The following is an 18,049-nucleotide window of genomic DNA, read 5'->3' on the forward strand; positions in this document are numbered from 1 at the left end:
AAAATGTGTAAGTTCCAAAGGACAAAACCTCCACCAAATAAATTTGCTGCCTACCAGCTCCTTAGACCTCCTATTACAGAAGGTCTAGCCGGCTTGTGGCTATTTCATCCAGCCAAGGTCATTAATCCTCCAGTGGACCCGAGTTGTAAAATCTCCAACCAGAAGTTTAATTATAAAAGGGTTTACATCTACAATAAAGTGTTAAAACATATGTGAATAAGCCGGCAGGTTCAATCATGGCAGCCCGTCCTTCCGGGACCTGCGCAAACGTGGTGATGTCAGCACGTCACTCCTCCCTATGCGTTTCGTCACAAAATGACTCACAAATATTTGGTTCTGAGGTTTACGTGTGCCTGTAACATATTTTCTTGTGGCAATTTAAAGCTGAAAATAAATCCACACTAATGAAGTTTTTCTAGTAAAATGATGTACAACTTCTTCACTCACACATGTACACCTCAGACAGTAGTGACGTCATTGCATTAGCAGGATGGCCAGGCAGCTAACATTTTTAGTAGGTAGCAGCCTCCATGCTTGCTCATTACATTTTCTTTATTCCTCTCCAAATGTAAAGAGTAAAATGGCTCATCCTGCTGTGAAACTGAACCCCTTTGGACAGTTTAGAAAATTGTGTGCTTCCAAACTTTTCCTAACAAGTTTGGGGAAGGCCCTTTTCTGTCCCGAGTTCATGTGTTATTATCAAACACACAAGTGTCCCCACAATGAATTTAACAGCAGCCAGATGAAACCACAATGCCCCCTGGTGGATGTTATACAAATTTAGTCCACATCATCCAGCGCTGTATAGCAAATAGGGCTGAAACAACTAATCGATTAATTGACAACTAATCAATTATGAAATGAATTGATTACTATTTTCATAATCGATTAATCAGCCAGTAACATAATGGGGTTAAAAATAATAAAATTAGCCCTTTATATTACAAAAAGAGCAAATAATCGCTACTGTAAATATTACTTTCACAGTTCTACAGTAAAAAAATTAACCCCTTACAGTAGCGATTATTTGCTTTTTTTGTACTATAAAGGGCTCATTTTAGTTTTTTTTTAACCCCATTATGTTACTAAACGTCTTAGACAACACCAATAGCATTTGTATCAAGAATCCATAATTCCACAATGCTTTTTTATTACAACCTGAAGGTGAGAGTCCTGTGAGACCACACAGGAGACACCACTAGGAACATTACAAGTTTTTCCAGTTTGTACTGAAATTCAGCCAGCTACGGATCAAACCACTAGAGGGTCCCCATCAACATTTCTTTTGTAGAGACTTTCCATATTCAAAGACCTCATTGCTATTTATATTATCTCTATATAGTCCCGTAGTGAACTCTTTGGACTTTGTTTTTTTGTTTATAATTATTTATTTTTTTGTTGATTAATTTTTTATTCTCACTTCTACTGTGTTTTTTCTTTGATACTGATGTACACCATTTATTTTGTGCATTATCCATTACAGTTATGTGATATTATCTTCACTATATCACCTGCACGTAGAAACACCTATTAGGTCATAGTAGCTGTAGCACTTAGACTGCAACACAGAGACAATTTTTTTGCAGTTACAGCCATACAGACCAATACCACCATTTTTTTGTGAACGTTTTTTTGTTAACATTTTTTCAATTCATTATATCCACTTCATGCACTTTATGTATGTCACCATTAGCTATTAGTGGCTGCAGGAATAGACGGTAATGTGGAGACCAGAGGTCCTTACTGTGTAGCCTACGTATGCCATTATTACCTATTAGTATTTAATAATTTATTCACCCTTAATACACAATTTATTTGTTTTATTGTATTTTATTGTGTATATATTAATGCACCTTAGTTCACGTTAGTTGTCGCTTGACTCACTCATTCAATATTGCGCAAAATTTCTTATAGTATTTATGGCCCACTCCTGGCCTCTGGATAGGGGTTCTCCTGACACCCCAATAGGAGCCCACCTGACTCCTGGGACAAGACCTCCTGTCTCCTAGCTGGGGCACCTCTGACCCCTAGTTGAGACCTCCCATCTCTTAACTCCTGACTGGGCCTCCTCTAACCCCTGGGTGAGATCTCCTGTCTCCAATATGGAAGCTGTCTCCAAACTGGGAGCTCTGAGCTATCCCCAGGCTTGTATACAACGACTGAGGCATCCAACCAAATTCGGACACAGGATTCAAGGTTCCATTCCACCCAATACATTTTGGAAACTTCAAGCTCCAGGCCCCAGTCCAAGACTACAGAATCCATAATTCCTGGATTCTAAGGCCTCATGCACACTGGACATTTTTACAGCTGCAGTTTTTGGCTTTAGGCATTTTTTTCTGCAGCCAGTAAACTCCCCAGCATGTTATCCTATGTGTCCATGCACACATAGGCTGTTATCCGTGTTTTTGGCAGGGGCGTTTTCTGGCTGGAAAAAAAAACAGAACTAGTAGGTTTTCAGAAGAGTTTTTCAGCTGTAAAAACACTCCAACTCTGAAAAAAGCTTAAAAACGATACTGAGTATAGTTTTGCTAAAAAAAAATTAAAAAACGCTGGAGAAACGATACTACAAAAATGCTGCAAAACTCATTCTACAGCAACAGCTTTCTACAGCTAAAGCTACTTCCGTTTTTATAACATCCAGTGTACATGAGACATTAAGGTTCGTTTTTTCTCTTTTAGGCCCCTTTCACACGATCGGACCGTTCAGGTCCGCCTGTCAGTTTTGACGGCGGACCTGAATGGGCGCTCCATGTTAGTCTATGGAGCGTCGGATGTCAGCTGAGACATGTCCGCTGACATCCGACCCCGACCGATCCGCTAGAAGCAGACGGTTGGCCCTACGTCCAGATCCGTCGCTGGCGGATCGGATCGGGTGAGATCTGATGAAAACGGACATGCTCTCCGTTTTCATCCGATCTCTCCATAGGCAGCAGCGGCGCCTGACAAGCCCCTCCCCACTCAGTGAGCAGAGAGGGACCCGTCATCCGCCGGCTCAGTGGAGATCAACGGAGAGATCTCCCGCTGAGCCGACGGACCGAGGCGGGCTCCGTGGAAACGGAGTCTGCCTCGTGTGAATGAGGGCTAAAATAACAAGCATGTTATACTTACCTGATCTATCCAATGGTTTTGAGAAAAGTGAGCGAACCAAAGAGCTTAGGCTCCCATGCACATCACTGGATTGAGATCAGGCTCAGGTGAGTAGAACAGGGGATTGTAGGGGGGGGGAAACTGAAGGTAAAAAAACCTTGTTGCTTTACAACCACTTTAATACGACCCCTGTGTCATTTTCTACTACAGTATCTCACAAAAGTGAGCACACCCCTCACACTTTTTGTAAATATTTTATTATATCTTTTCATGTGACAACACTGAAGAAATGACACTTTGCTACAATGTAAAGTAGTGAGTGTACAGCTTGTATAACAGTGTAAATTTGTTGTCCCCTCAAAATAACTCAACACACAGCCATTAATGTCTAAACCGCTGGCAACAAAAGTGAGTACACCCCTAAGGGAAAATGTCCAAATTAGGCCCAATTAGCCATTTTCCCTCCCCTGTGTCATGTGACTCGTTAGTGTTACAAGGTCTCAGGTGTGAATGGGGAGCAGGTGTGTTAAATTTGGTGTTATCGCTCTCACCCTCTCATACTGGTCACTGGAAGTTCAACATGCCTACAGTCAAGCATGGTGGTGGGAGTGTCATGGTCTGGGGCTGCATGAGTGCTGCCAGCACTGGGGAGCTACAGTTCATTGAGGGAACCATGAATGCCAACATGTACTGTGACATACTAAAGCAGAGCATGATCCCCTACCTTCAGAGACTGGGCCGCAGGGCAGTATTCCAACATGATAACGACCTTGAGGCGATTCAGTTCGCAATTGTTAGCGCTATACAAATCATTCATTCATTCACCCCAAACACACCTCCAAGATGACCACTGCCTTGCTAAAGAAACTGAGGGTAAAGGTGATGGACTGGCCAAGCGTGTCTCCAGACCTAAACCCTATTGAGCATTGTGACAGGAGTCACTTTGGGTGGGGGACTTGTGGAGCCCAGCTTGCCTTGGAGAGCACTGGAAGCTCCTGGTCCAACTCCCATGGCCCCTCCTATGTGTAAGTCACCCTGTGTCCATTCGGGGCACAGGGTGACCGAGAACCCCAGGCTGATCTGTACAAATCGGACTCTCTGTACAACCACACTGGAATTTTGTGTGTATATATATATATATATATATATATATATATAGGGGGGCTACCATATATACAGGTGTGCGTGGGGGGGTGACATTTATACAGGTGTGTGTGAATGTGGGGGGTGACATATATACAGGTGTGAGGGGGGGGGGCTGACGTGTATACAGGATTGAGGGGGGGGGGCTGACGTGTATACAGGATTGAGGGGGGGGGCTGACGTGTATACAGGATTGAGGGGGGGGGGCTGAGTGCATACAGGTGAGGTGGCCGGTGTGTGGATTCGGTAGAATGGCTCATAGGCAAGCCCTGGGGAATGTTGGTGGTCAGGCTGGGGGGGGGGGCAGGTCTGAAGCTGTGTAGGGGGCCCAAACATTTCTGATGGCTGCCCTCCTAACACTGCACCCCCTCTCACTCTCCTTTATTACCCCACAGTGGCAGTGTCCTTCACCAATGTCTCTCCAACTCTCCCTGTGTTGCTGACCTCCCTCTCCTCCCCCAGACACACACCTTTTGGGTACACAGTAACATGTCACTTTTTCCTGGCTCTCAGTTCGCCCCGCCCAAATCCTGTCCCTTCGACGACATCACTTCCGGCTCCCCCTGGTGGCCGGAACCAGCTGCTACAATGTGACATTCCTCGCCGTGTGTCTGTCACGCATGCGCACTGTTAATGGTTGCCGGCAAGATGGCAGCTCGCTGCTCCTCGCGCTGGTTCGCAGTGGCAGTGTCCGGGGTGAGGGGGCAGCTGCTGCCGGGGGGGCACCGCTGGTCCCGGGCCGAGGGGGCCCAGCTATTGGCTCTGCGGGCGGTGGGGGCCCGGGTCCTCGCAGGAGGTGAGTGGAAGGCGGTGAGCGCCCTCGGCTACCCATGTGTGCGACATGCTCAAGGTTACATTGCATGCTGCAGGAGCTAACAGCCGTCTGTGTGGGACTACAACTCCCAGCATGCCTCTGTCACTGATGGGCTGCAACTGCATGCTGGGAGTTGTAGTTCTACAGCTCTTTAACCACATGTTGCCCTCTGATTATGCCCATAGCAGTCAGGTTGCCCTCTGATTATGCCCATAGCGGTCAGGTTGCCCTCTGATTATGCCCATAGCGGTCAGGTTGCCCTCTGATTATGCCCATAGCGGTCAGGTTGCCCTCTGATTATGCCCATAGCGGTCAGGTTGCCCTCTGATTATGCCCATAGCGGTCAGGTTGCCCACTAATTATGCCCATCGCGGTCAGGTTGCCCTGTGATTATGCCCATAGCGGTCAGGTTGCCCTCTAAATTATGCCCATAGCGGTCAGGTTGCCCTGTGATTATGCCCATAGCGGTCAAGTTGCCCTCTGATCTCTGTAGCAGGCAGGTTGTGCTCAGCGGGATTGGAGTATTGTAGGTGGCTGCACAATGTTTCTATGATATATTCTGCTTTATGTGATCTAGAAATGGAAGATAAACCCTCTGTGTGAAAGGTTTGGTTGTGTAGAGATGTAACCGTTGTGTCTTCTTGTGTTGTGTTTCCAGTCTACACAGGGCACGTCTCACAATTTCACACAAGTTCATCCGCCTGCAACAAAACAGACTTCTACCAGGTTTTGGGGGTCCCAAGGAATGCGAGCCAGAAAGAAATAAAGAAGGCCTATTACCAGGTAATGGGTTTACTAAAGCAGAACTCCGGGCTTGTCCGCCCTGCCCGGCCTTACTGATCTAAACTGCCAAATACTCCTCACAACTGCATACTTACCTGAGTTTCGCAGCGGTGGCCTGCCACAATTTCTACACCCTGCAGCTGTCAACTTCCTCACCTCCAGCTGTGTGCATGCATTGGGTCCTCAGACTTCTATGGGGAGCTTTTCAGTATCTCCAGTCTTTGAAGTTGGCCTCATAGAAGTCTGTGAAGACTCCCTGTACAGGCTCAGACAATGGGGAGGAAGATTACTAGTGTAAGAAGTAAACATTCTGCGGGTCATGACTGCGATTTTCTAGTAACTGCTGTAGGGGGGTACAGGTTTTGGTGTCTTACATTGGAGGGGGGGTAGGGGGAATGTATAAATGTATTCTCCTTTAAAATTATTATAATATGCAAATAAGCTGACTTCCCAAACTGCCTGACCAACCTATGTGTAGGATGGTCCACAGAACTGATTTTTTTGTTATGCAGCCCATACATTGATCCTTCTTTTTTCTTTTTTGTCCTTCAAACAGTAGGTTGAATGAAAAAAAAATATCCGCTTCCCCTATCCACACATTCCATGTGGATGAGGGAATCCTTCCCGCTATGATATTGTATTCTGACAGCAGGGAGCTTCCCCCCGCCATCACAATACAGTGGACAGTGTTGCTGGCTATAGCCAACAGCACTGATCATTTAGGGAAAATCTGACAGAACGGTTTTACAGAATTCGATCAGTAGATCAACTTCTGTACAACCAGTCTGCCTATTTGTGGATTTAAATAGATCTGGTCCCTGCTGAACTGGATGACTTTTGATCCATGTATGGCCACTCTTACCGTTTTTAAGCCATTTCAGGTTTTTAAGCTGTTTTATTAGGTATCTGTTACCAGTTTAGATATCACTAAGCAGAGTTCCCCTTTAGTTGGGGCACAGATGTCCTTGCAGGCGACTGGTATTTTCCCAAAAACCTGCCGTTTTATTGCTTACAGTGAACTCTGTTGCACTTTAAAATGACACTAAATAATCTTATTCTTCAAAAATAATCCATGCACATCCACTAATTAATGGCGCTGTAATCTATTTTTTTAAATGAAATTATTTATTACTGTTATTTTGCAACCTTGTAACATCCTCTGTGAGCTTCCTGACCTCTCCTTTCCCACCCTTGCTACAAATCCCATAGTTCCCTGTCCATATTAGGAATTCCACACCTACAGTATGTGTACAGTTCTCCCACTATGGGGAGTTCCACAGATGCTCTATTTGGAGAATTTAAAAGTACCTTTTAGTTTATATTTTGTAGCTATAGGATTAGATCATTTACTTAACCACTTGATCTTTGGAAGATTTAACCCCCTCCCCCCCTCATGGCCAGGCCATTTTTTGCTTTTTGGCACTGCGTTACTTTAACTGACAATTGAGCGGTCATGCAACACTGTACACAAATGATATTAAAAGCCTATCCCACACCCACCTAACAACTGTCTCCGAGCCACCCCCCCATAAAATCATTCCCCGCATCTATTACCTTTTGTGCCACCACCACCTCCCTTTAGAATGTAAGCTCTACGAGCAGGGCCCTCCTGTCCCTTCTGTATTGGACTGTACTGTAATTGTGCTGTCCCCACTCTACATTGTAAAGCTCTGCGTAAACTGCTGGCGCTATATAAATCGTGTATTATAATAATAATATATTATTTTTTTTCCCACAAATGGAGCTTTCTTTTGGTGGTATTTGATCACCACTGGGTTTTTTTGTGTTATGAACAAAAAACCAAAACAATATTTGTTACTTTCTGTTAAAACATATCCAATAAAAAATTATTCTTTCATAAGTTTAGGGGGGAAAAAATTCTCTAAGCGTATATTGATTGGTATGTGCAAAAGTTATAGCGTCTACAAACTTTAGTGTATATATACCAGAATTTTTATGCTAGTAATGGCGGCTATCAGCGACTTATAGCAGGACTGGGATAGTATGGCGGACAATCTGACATTGACACTTTGTGGAAACCAGTGACGTACAGTGATCAGTGCTAAAAAAAAATAAATACGCTGTCACTGTACTAATGACACTGTCTGGGAAGGGGTTAACATCTAGGGAGATCAAATGTGTGCCTAACGGTGCTTAGTGCGTTCACTGTGTGCTGTTTTTACTAAGGGATGTGCCGGTTTTTATTCCTTGCTTAGCGGGGAAACAAAAAAACGGCACATCCCCACTGACAGGGCAGAGTTCTGTCCTGTTATCCTCTTCGCTGATCAGTGGGTGCCAGTGGTCAATCATTTGCCCCTACCCGGAAGTGCTGAATCACGTACTAGATACCTGATTCAGCACAGGAGAGCCACTCTCCCTCTGTACTCCTACGTGAAAGGTTCGGCAAGCTGTTAAAGAGGAACTTCAGTTTTTTTTTTTAAACAAATAAATGTGCTGCGCTATCATTGTGTGTAAACCAACTATATACTATAGAAAGCAGCTAGCACCACTATGTGTCCAATCATCTGTACAAAATGCAATAAATATATAGTCACAAAAAAGTGCAGCACTCTCCTTCAATAAATTGCATTCAAATTATAGTGGATAATAAATATCTGAAAACCATGTAAAAATCATCTAGATCTAAAAAATTTACAGGAGTCCATCTTTTCTTCTGAACCTATATACAGTCCATAAATAAATTATTAAATGTCCGTAAAAACAAAAATTGCAGTCCCATACACCAGAGACTCTTCAGTAATTGCCTGTGATCACCACAGTGCCCTTCACCCCACCTATGGGTGTCTTCTCACCTGCTTGAATGGACCTCACTAATTTTAAAGGAGGTCTATATGCACCTTGCAGTGTTATAAGGGGCACCGCTTCCACTGGATCTACACTCCAAATCCGTGGCTCTCAGCAGCTCTCATTCATATAGGAGGTAAGAGGAAAGAACCATAGTGCAAATCGCTTATAAAAAGTATTTATTTCCATATAAAAATCCAATCACATTTCAGAAGTAAAGAACAGACATTCCACAATACAATCCTCTGCATACCCAACTCCACCTAGTCCTAGTATGATGTCGTCACCACCCACCTCATGTGTAGCGCCCAATGGGCTTCCTCAAAGTTTCAGGCTCAGGTTTTTTGTTTTTTTTTTGTTTTTTACAGACATTGAAACATTTATTTATGGACTGCATATATGTTTAAAAGAAAAGATGGACTAATGTCAATTTATTAGATCTAGATAATTTTTACACTGTTTTCAGATATTTATTTATGCACTATAATTTGAATGCACTTTATTGAAGGAGAGTGCTGCACTTTTTTTGTGACTATATATTTTTTTTTTAACAAATACTGTAGCTGCTGACTTTTAAAGATCAGGTACTCTCCAATGCCTGGGAATCTGGGATCCAGTGCGGTCTTGCCATAACCGCTTCTTCTTACCATTGCAGGTACCTGGCACTATTATCTTTAATACAGGAGTCGGCTGTGGCTTCCTGAGGAGGCTCCTCGCTGCACGTGGGGGAGCTCACGTTGCACTTTGTGAATGGTCCTGCAGTGTATTGGGACAAGTGACATGTCCCAGGAGGCTGCAGGAGGAGGTAGGGCAAGAGACACCATCTTCACCAAGGCGAGGATTGCGGAAGTGGGAGCAGATACTGATAAAAATCGGTACTCACTCCCCCCAAAGAAAGCTGTAACTCGGTTACAGGTGGGAGAAGGGAGCAAACCAGTGGTTCTTCACTTTTTGAAGGAAGTTCTGCTTTTAAAAAAGAAAAAAGTAAGGCCCAAAAATCACGGACAGCCTCACCACTCTCCTCGCCTAACCTGGCAGTCTCATGGTCATAATACGCTATGTCTGGAGGCTTGACATTGATTATTGCAGGTCACCTTTATTTCCCCGTTCGTCAATTGCACAATCCACTGAAGTATGCATTTTGAATTGGGACCCTCTGCACTCTACAAACTACGTCCTAGTGTAAATAGAATTATCCTTTGGTTAGAATGAATAATAACATAGATGTCAAAGGTTTTTTTTTTTTACCTGCATTCTCTTCATTAAAGCGGAGTACCACCAAATTTCTTTCTCAAACATCACGGGACACAGAGCCACAGTAATTACTGATGGGTTATATAGGTATCACTGGTGATTGGACACTGGCACACCCTATCAGGAAGTTCAACCCCCTATATAATCCCTCCCCCTTGCAGGGATACCTCAGTTTTTACGCCAGTGTCTTAGGTGATGGACGTGTAAAGATGTCCTGTGCTGAGCTCCAAAGGGAATATCCTAAGATCCTATACTGGGGCAAGCCAGGCGAACCGGATCCATTCAAAGTGTCTTTTTGCCGAATTGAATGGTACCCGGGCCTCGTGTCCGAAGAAACGAGGTTTTACCCGTAATGCTTCTCTTTTTAGAGAGCTGGACCCCGCAGATCAGAAAATGGCTTTAAACTTCCTAATTTCTGGCGAGGTGCTTTACGGTCCCAGAACTGTTGGATCCCCCTACTGATGGGGGCCCCAGTCTCTGACGGTTTTTTCAAACGGAGCCCACCGTGAGAGGTGAAGATTGGGTCTGTGTAAACAGCACCCTGCGGCTGGATAAGGTAAGAGGAGATTCCACAGAATTTTTGAGTTCTAGTGGTTTTTCTCCTTTAAGGTAAATGCATGCTATGCCTTTTGTGACCACCGGGGCTGCCAAGAGCACAAACCTACACATGCTGACTATCTGTCTCAGGTGTTCATTGCTGATTATGTCCCAGCATCTCAAGCAGGCTGCAAACAGGTAAGGTGGAAAGGGGGATTTCTCATGTTTGAATGTTCCCCCCCAGGCTAGAGAGGGGGCACAGGGGTCTAGAAAGTGCTTATACCACCCGGGCTCTGCGGCCTAATGGCCACCATCTCTGAAGATAGCCGTTCAGGCAGATCTTGTTACCAGACTTCCCCCCCCCCCCCCCCCCCCCCATCCCCGGCCTTTCTCCGGAAGCATGACAGGAGAGTCGGCAGCGCGGGAAGCTCGTTTTTTTCAAAACTGGGGGGGGGGGGGGGGCGTTAGACTCCCACTCAGGCCAGCTGCAGGCTATTAGAGGCACTCTGTACAGGTGCACTCAGCCTTCTGAGAGACACAGAGCTGACGGTCGCATGTAAGGTGGGACACAGGCATTCTCCTAGGCAGCATTTACTGAAGTAACACCAGACTGAGCATTGGGTAGCAAGGCTTTTAGCCAGACTACATCGCTCAGCGGGCAGTGTTCATTTGTATACCTCACACCTTGTTGCTTTGCACTATGGGTAGAAGAGGTTCAAGCACCCCAGGAACCAGAGACACTAGGGGATCTCGTTCAGGTTCTGAGGGCCCCCTGTCGGCAGCATCCTCCCCCCCTAAAGATGGGCCAGGGACGGCTAGCCGGGGAGAGCCATCGGGGTCAGGGGCTACACCTGCTTCTGGCACTTCAGCCCCTGTATATATTACACAAGAGGTTTTTTCCTCAACCATTAATGGTCTAGAGGAAAGATTAATGGCCGTGATTACGTCTTCACTCAGTGGAAGAAAACGCACTAGGCTTTCCTCTGTTCCCCAAGACCCTCAGACAGAGGAGCTCTGGGATAAAGGAGATGAATCCCTTTCAGAGGATCGGGATGGGCTGGATGATTCCTCTTCGGAGGATTCAGGTGGAGAGGGACCCTCTGCGACTTCCCAAGAGGAGAAGGTCTTAGTGCAGATCCTCACTGGATTGGTCCGCTCCACATTTAAGTTGCCCATACCTGAAACTGCTAAAGAATCCTCTTCTGCTTTGGGGTTACTGAAACCTTTCCAAGCAGCACATGCTTTTCCTGTTCATACTTTACTTGAAAAGCTTATTTATTCTGAGTGGGATCACCCAGACAAACGTTTTTTTCCGCCGAGAAAGTTTTCAACACTTTATCCGATGGAAGAAAAGTTTATTAAAATGTGGGGAATACCGGCTATTGATGCCGCCATTTCCTCCGTAAATAATAGCCTGACTTGTCCTGTAGACAATGCTCAGATGCTCAGAGATCCTGTAGATAAAAGGATGGAATCCCTATTGAAGGATGTTTTTTCCTTAGCAGGATCAGTGGCCCAACCTGCAGTAGCAGCGATTGGAGTCTGTCAATACTTAAGAGACCATGTTAAGCAGGTCATCAAAGTATTACCTGAACAGCAGGCCCAGGGGTTGGCTAACCTTCCAGCGGCCTTATGCTTTGTGGTTGACGCCATTAGAGATTCTATCGTGCAAACCTCCCGTCTTTCACTGGGGTTGGTGCATATACGTAGAATCCTATGGTTGAAAAATTGGTCAGCCGAAGCACCATGTAAGAAGCTACTGGCTGGGTTTCCATTTCGTGGTGCAAGGTTGTTTGGAGAGGACTTGGATAACTATATCAAGAGAATCTCTTGTGGGAAAAGCACTCTCTTACCTGTCAAGAAGAAGAGTAAGCGTCCCTCTTTCAAACGGACTCTTTTCCCAGCGCCGGGGGCTTCAGCCTCCAGGCAGTCTCGACGGCCACCTCCATCGGGGTCCAGAGACAAGAGTCAACCCCAGGGACAAGTCCTGGGGAAAGAAGCCTACTAGGCAAAACACTAAGACCTCTGCATGAGGGGGCGCCCCCGCTCACTCGAGTGGGGGGAAGACTGCGACAGTTCTCAGAGTTCTGGCAGGAGGACTTCCAGGACAGATGGGTAATCTCCACGGTAACCTTAGGGTACAAGCTGGAGTTTCAGGAATTCCCTTCTCCTCGGTTCCTCAGATCAAATGTTCCCAGAGACCCAGAGAAGAAGCAGTCGCTCCTTCTAGCGTTAGAGCGACTTTTGTCGCAGGAGGTCATTATGATAGTTCCCGCAAAGGACCAGGGATTGGGCTTCTATTCCAACCTTTTTACGGTCCAAAAGCCAAATGGGGATGTCAGGCCCATTCTGGACTTAAGGGATCTGAACCGATTCCTAAGGATTCAATCCTTCCACATGGAATCAATTCGAACAGTAGTTCCCACCCTGCAGGGAGGAGAATTTCTGGCATCAATAGACATCAGAGATGCATATCTGCATGTGCCCATTTTTCCTGCTCATCAGAAGTTTCTGCGCTTCGAGGTAGGAGGGCGCCATTTCCAGTTTGTGGCTCTGCCTTTCGGGATAGCCACTGCACCTCGAGTGTTCACAAAGATCTTGGCTCCTCCTTTGGCCAGATTAAGGGCTCAGGGTATAGCTGTCATAGCATACCTAGACGACCTGCTCTTGATAGACCGGTCGGTAGCCTCTTTGAAGGGAAACTTGAGGACCACGGTCAGGTATCTAGAACACCTGGGTTGGATCCTCAACTTAGAAAAGTCTTTCCTAAAACCAGTAAGAAGACTGGAGTATTTAGGTCTGATTATAGATACAAGCCAGGAGAAAATATTTCTACCCCAGGCAAAGATCACTGCTTTGAGAGAGCTGATTCTGACAGTAAGGACCAAGAAGGGTCCCTCAGTCCGCCTTTGTATGAGGCTACTAGGGAAGATGGTGTCTTCATTCGAAGCAGTTCCCTATGCTCAGTTTCACTCAAGAATGCTGCAACACAGTATTCTGTCGACCTGGAACAAGAAGGTTCAGGCATTAGACTTTCCGATGCACCTGTCGCATGCAGTGCTTCAGAGCCTCAATTGGTGGCTCATACCCGAAAACCTGCAGAAGGGGAAATCCTTTCTACCGGTTACCTGGACGGTGGTAACAACAGATGCCAGTCTGTCAGGTTGGGGAGCAGTTCTGGAACAGGCTGCGGTCCAAGGGGTATGGTTCAAGACAGAGAGGACCTTACCCATCAACATTCTGGAGATCCGGGCGATACATCTAGCTCTAAAAGCCTGGACTATCGGGCTACAGGGTTGTCCGGTCAGGATCCAGTCCGACAATGCCACAGCAGTGGCTTATGTCAATCATCAGGGAGGCACCCGGAGCCGAGCTGCTCAAAAAGAGGTGAACCAGATCTTAGGTTGGGCAGAGATGCATGTGCCATGCATATCGGCAGTTTTCATCCCGGGAATAGAGAATTGGCAGGCGGACTATCTAAGTCGCCAGCAGTTACTTCCAGGGGAATGGTCTCTGCATCCCGACGTCTTTTGGGCCATATGCCAAAGATGGGGGTTCCAGATGTAGATCTCTTTGCATCCCGATTCAACAAAAAGATAGACAGATTTGTGGCAAGGACAAAAGATCCTCTTGCATGCGGGACGGATGCGTTGGTGATTCCGTGGCATCGGTTCTCACTGATTTACGCATTCCCGCCTATTCTGCTACTACCACGACTCCTTCGCAGGATCAGGCAGGAAAGGAAGTCGGTACTTCTGGTGGCCCCCGCTTGGCCCAGAAGGACTTGGTATGCAGAAATAGTAAGGATGACGGTGGGTTCCTCGTGGACCCTACTGGTACGCCCAGACCTGTTATCTCAAGGTCCAGTGTTCCATCCTGCCTTACAAACGCTAAATTTGACGGTTTGGCTATTGAGACCCACGTTCTGAAGAGTCGTGGGCTCTCAGGTCCTGTCATATCTACCTTGATTAATGCAAGGAAGCCAGCTTCCAGGATGATTTATCATAGAGTCTGGAAGGCTTGTATAACCTGGTGTGAATCCAGAGGTTGGCATCCCAGGAAATATGTCATAGGTAGAATCCTTGATTTTCTACAGATGGGATTAGAGATGAAGCTGGCCTTGAGTACCATCAAGGGCCAGGTCTCTGCTTTATCAGTATTATTTCAGCGGCCACTTGCTTCGCATTCTTTGGTCCGAAACTTTATGCAGGGGGTGATGCGTCTTAATCCTCCGGTTAAAGCGCCCCTAAACCCCTGGGACTTGAATTTGGTCCTGGCTGTGTTACAGAAACAGCCTTTTGAACCAATAAGTCAGATTCCTTTGGTCTTGTTGACAAGGAAATTAATTTTTCTGGTGTCCATCTCTTCTGCTAGAAGAGTATCAGAAATAGCAGCTCTTTCCTGTAAGGAGCCTTATTTGATTATACACAAGGATAGAGTGGTACTACGCCCTCATCCTAGTTTTTTACCGAAGGTGGTTTCTGATTTTCATTTAAACCAAGACATTGTTCTACCTTCCTTTTTTCCAGATCCCTGTTCTCCGGAAGAGAGATCTCTACATTCGTTGGATGTAGTAAGAGCAGTTAAGGCCTATCTAGGGGCAACTACTCAGATCCGCAAGACGGATGTTTTGTTTGTGCTGCCAGAGGGTCCCAATAGAGGACAGGCAGTGTCAAAAGCTACCATTTCTAAATGGATTCGACAGTTGATCATTCAAGCTTACGGTTTGAAACAGAAGATTCCTCCGTTTCAGATCAGGGCACATTCCACAAGGGCTATTGGTGCTTCTTAGGCAGTGCATCACCGGGCCTCTATGGCTCAAATCTGCAAGGCCGCAACCTGGTCTTCAGTTCATACATTCACCAGATTCTATCAGGTGGATGTGAGAAGGCATGAGGATATCGCCTTTGGGCGTAGTGTGCTGCAGGCAGCGGTACAGGGTCCTCAGGTCTGATTGCACCCTACTTGGTCGTGGTTCCCCCCCCCTCAGGTAGCATTGCTCTGGGACATCCCATCAGTAATTACTGTGGCTCTGTGTCCCGTGATGTTCGAGAAAGAAAATAGGATTTTTTAAAACAGCTTACCTGTAAAATCCTTTTCTTTCGAAGGACATCACGGGACACAGAGGTCCCGCCCCTCTTCTAATACACTATATTGCTTGGCTACAAAACTGAGGTATCCCTGCAAGGGGGAGGGATTATATAGGGGGTTGAACTTCCTGATAGGGTGTGCCAGTGTCCAATCACCAGTGATACCTATATAACCCATCAGTAATTACTGTGGCTCTGTGTCCCGTGATGTCCTTCGAAAGAAAAGGATTTTACAGGTAAGCTGTTTTAAAAAATCCTATTTTTTAAAATTTTTTTTTTTTTAAAGTCAGCAGCTACAAATACTGCAGCTGCTGACTTTTTTAAAATATGGACACTTGCCTGCCCAGGCCGCCGGCGATGTGGGCGCCCAAAGCTGATCTGTCCCTTGACTCTCAGGTGGAGGCACCGCCATCTTCAGTAAGGGAATCAGGAAGTGAAGCCTTGAGGCTTCACAGCCTGGTTCCCTACTGCGCATGCGTGATCCCACCGGTCCCTGTTGTCTTCTAGGACCTGTGTGCCTCCAAGAAGACAGCGGGGGGGGGGACAAGGAGGCGCCGGATATGGCATAGATATCTGCGGATATTGCGGCTATCTTTGCCTGGAAGTGGGAGCAAATACCTGGATTATACAGGTATCTGCTCCCCCCTCCCACCTGAAAGGTGCCAAATGTGACACCGGAGGGGGGGGGGATTCCGAAAAGCGGAAGTTCCATTTTTGGGTGGAACTCCGCTTTAAGGTAAAAAAACCTTCAATTTGTTCTTTCTTTCCCCCCTCCCATTCCTAAACACTTATCTGAGTCCTCACTCAATCTGTGATTTTAGCCATCTGCAGCCCCTTTCTCCTCTTTTCTGCTTTTCACAGGAGACACAGGCGGCAACAGAAACCATTGGCTCATGCTGCTGTCATTCAGATCCTGTGAGGAGCGAACAGGGGGGCATAGCAGAGCCGCTCTGTGTGTCCATGAATGCACACAGCCCAGCCTAGGAGTGTGCCCGCACACGTGCCCCTATAGGGAAGCGCTTGCAATGGAGGCACACGCAGGAGAGGAGGTGCGGCAGCGCCAGTGGGGGGACTCCAGAAGAGGAGGTAAAAGATCGCTCTGTGCAATATTCTGTACTGTAAGTCTAAATCGTATTTATTTTAGGAAAAAACAGAGCCCTCAATTTTAAGTTCTCAGTTTAGGACAGGGTGGATTTGATTTAAATCAAGACGATTTAAATCACTAGTAAAAAGGCTTGATTTAAATCATAATTTTTAAAGAGCAACTGTCATCTCTGTCCCGCAGTGGCTCCTCCTCTGACCCGCTGTTGACTCACTGACAGTCCCATTCACTTTATTGGGACGGCTGGTGATGCGGCAGTGACACGACAAGGTGAGGGACGTGGTGGCAGCAGGTGAGTGGATGCCACTAACAGGCGCTGTCATGATGGATCTGAAATGACAGGTGCCCTTTAAATGTAAGGACTTATTCTTGCTGGTAGTTAGAATCTTTAATATTTGCAAACAAAATGAAGGTTTCCTATTTAGAATGAAAATCTGTCAGGTTAGTGAAACAGAGATATCAGAACCAATTCAATCATACGGTTTGTATTGTACATAAATTTGCAAAACAATAAGATAAAGGAATATTCCTGAACTTCGTTTTATTGTGAAATTTTCTGAATGCATCAATGCAGTGCATGTTATCTCAGCTTGCAGAGCTTGAATTCATTGAATGAGTTTACCAAAAATGTAAATATTGCAGAAAATATCTCTTGGCCATTTTTCAGAGAATATAAATGATAACACAAAAACATTTCCTTTCACTCATGGTTATTGTTTGGCTGAAGCCATTTATTATCATTCAACTGTGTTTACTCTTGTCATCCACAGCTTTTGTGGATGAGGCTCTTTATCTTCTCAGATGGTAAAGCTGCCCATTCCTCTTTGCAAAAAGCCTCCAGTTCCTGTAAATTCTTGGGCTGTCTTGCATGAACTGCACGTTTGAGATCTCCCCAGAGTGGCTCAATGATATTGAAGTCAGGAGATTGAGATGGCCACTCCAGAACCCTCACTTTATTCTGCTGTAGCCAATGACAGGTCAACTTGGCCTTGTGTTTCGGATCATTGTCATGTTGGAATGTCCAAGTACGTCCCATGCGCAGCTTCCTGGCTGATGAAGGCAAATGTTCCTCCAGTATTTTTTTATAACATACTGCATTCATCTTGCCAACAAATTTGACCTAATTTCTGTGTGCCTTTGTAGACCACACATCCCCAAAACATCAGCGATCCACCTCCGTACCTTTCATCATAGGCCTTGTTTACTCCTTTCCAAATGTAGTGTTTATGGTTGTGGCCAAAAAGCTTAAATTTGGTCTCATTGATACAAATGACTTTGTGTCGGAAGGTTTGAGGCTTGTCTCTGTGCTGTTTGGCCTATTGTAAGGGGATACTTTGTGGCATTTGCATAGTAATGGCTTTCTTCTGGCGACTCGACCATGCAGCCCATCTTTCTTCAAGTGCCTCCTTATTGTGCATCTTGAAATAGCCA

At 45.8% G+C, this 18,049-nt stretch overlaps 1 protein-coding gene across 3 annotated transcripts in view; it reads left to right on the forward strand.

The window, feature by feature from the left end:
* The first annotated feature begins 4,828 nt into the window (after positions 1–4,828).
* The window catches only part of DNAJA3 (DnaJ heat shock protein family (Hsp40) member A3), a 37,382-nt gene continuing 24,161 nt past the window's right edge, over positions 4,829–18,049 (forward strand). For all 3 annotated transcript variants that reach the window (XM_073636591.1, XM_073636592.1, XM_073636593.1), the window contains exons 1-2: positions 4,829–5,029; positions 5,706–5,830. In XM_073636591.1, the coding sequence (XP_073492692.1) occupies positions 4,867–5,029; positions 5,706–5,830 (288 nt within the window). In that variant the 5' untranslated portion in view covers positions 4,829–4,866. The remainder of the gene's footprint in view (positions 5,030–5,705; positions 5,831–18,049) is intronic.

The sequence above is a fragment of the Aquarana catesbeiana genome, linkage group LG06 (genome assembly GCF_042186555.1).
Source record: "Aquarana catesbeiana isolate 2022-GZ linkage group LG06, ASM4218655v1, whole genome shotgun sequence".
In the NCBI taxonomy this organism is placed as follows: Eukaryota; Metazoa; Chordata; class Amphibia; order Anura; family Ranidae; genus Aquarana; species Aquarana catesbeiana.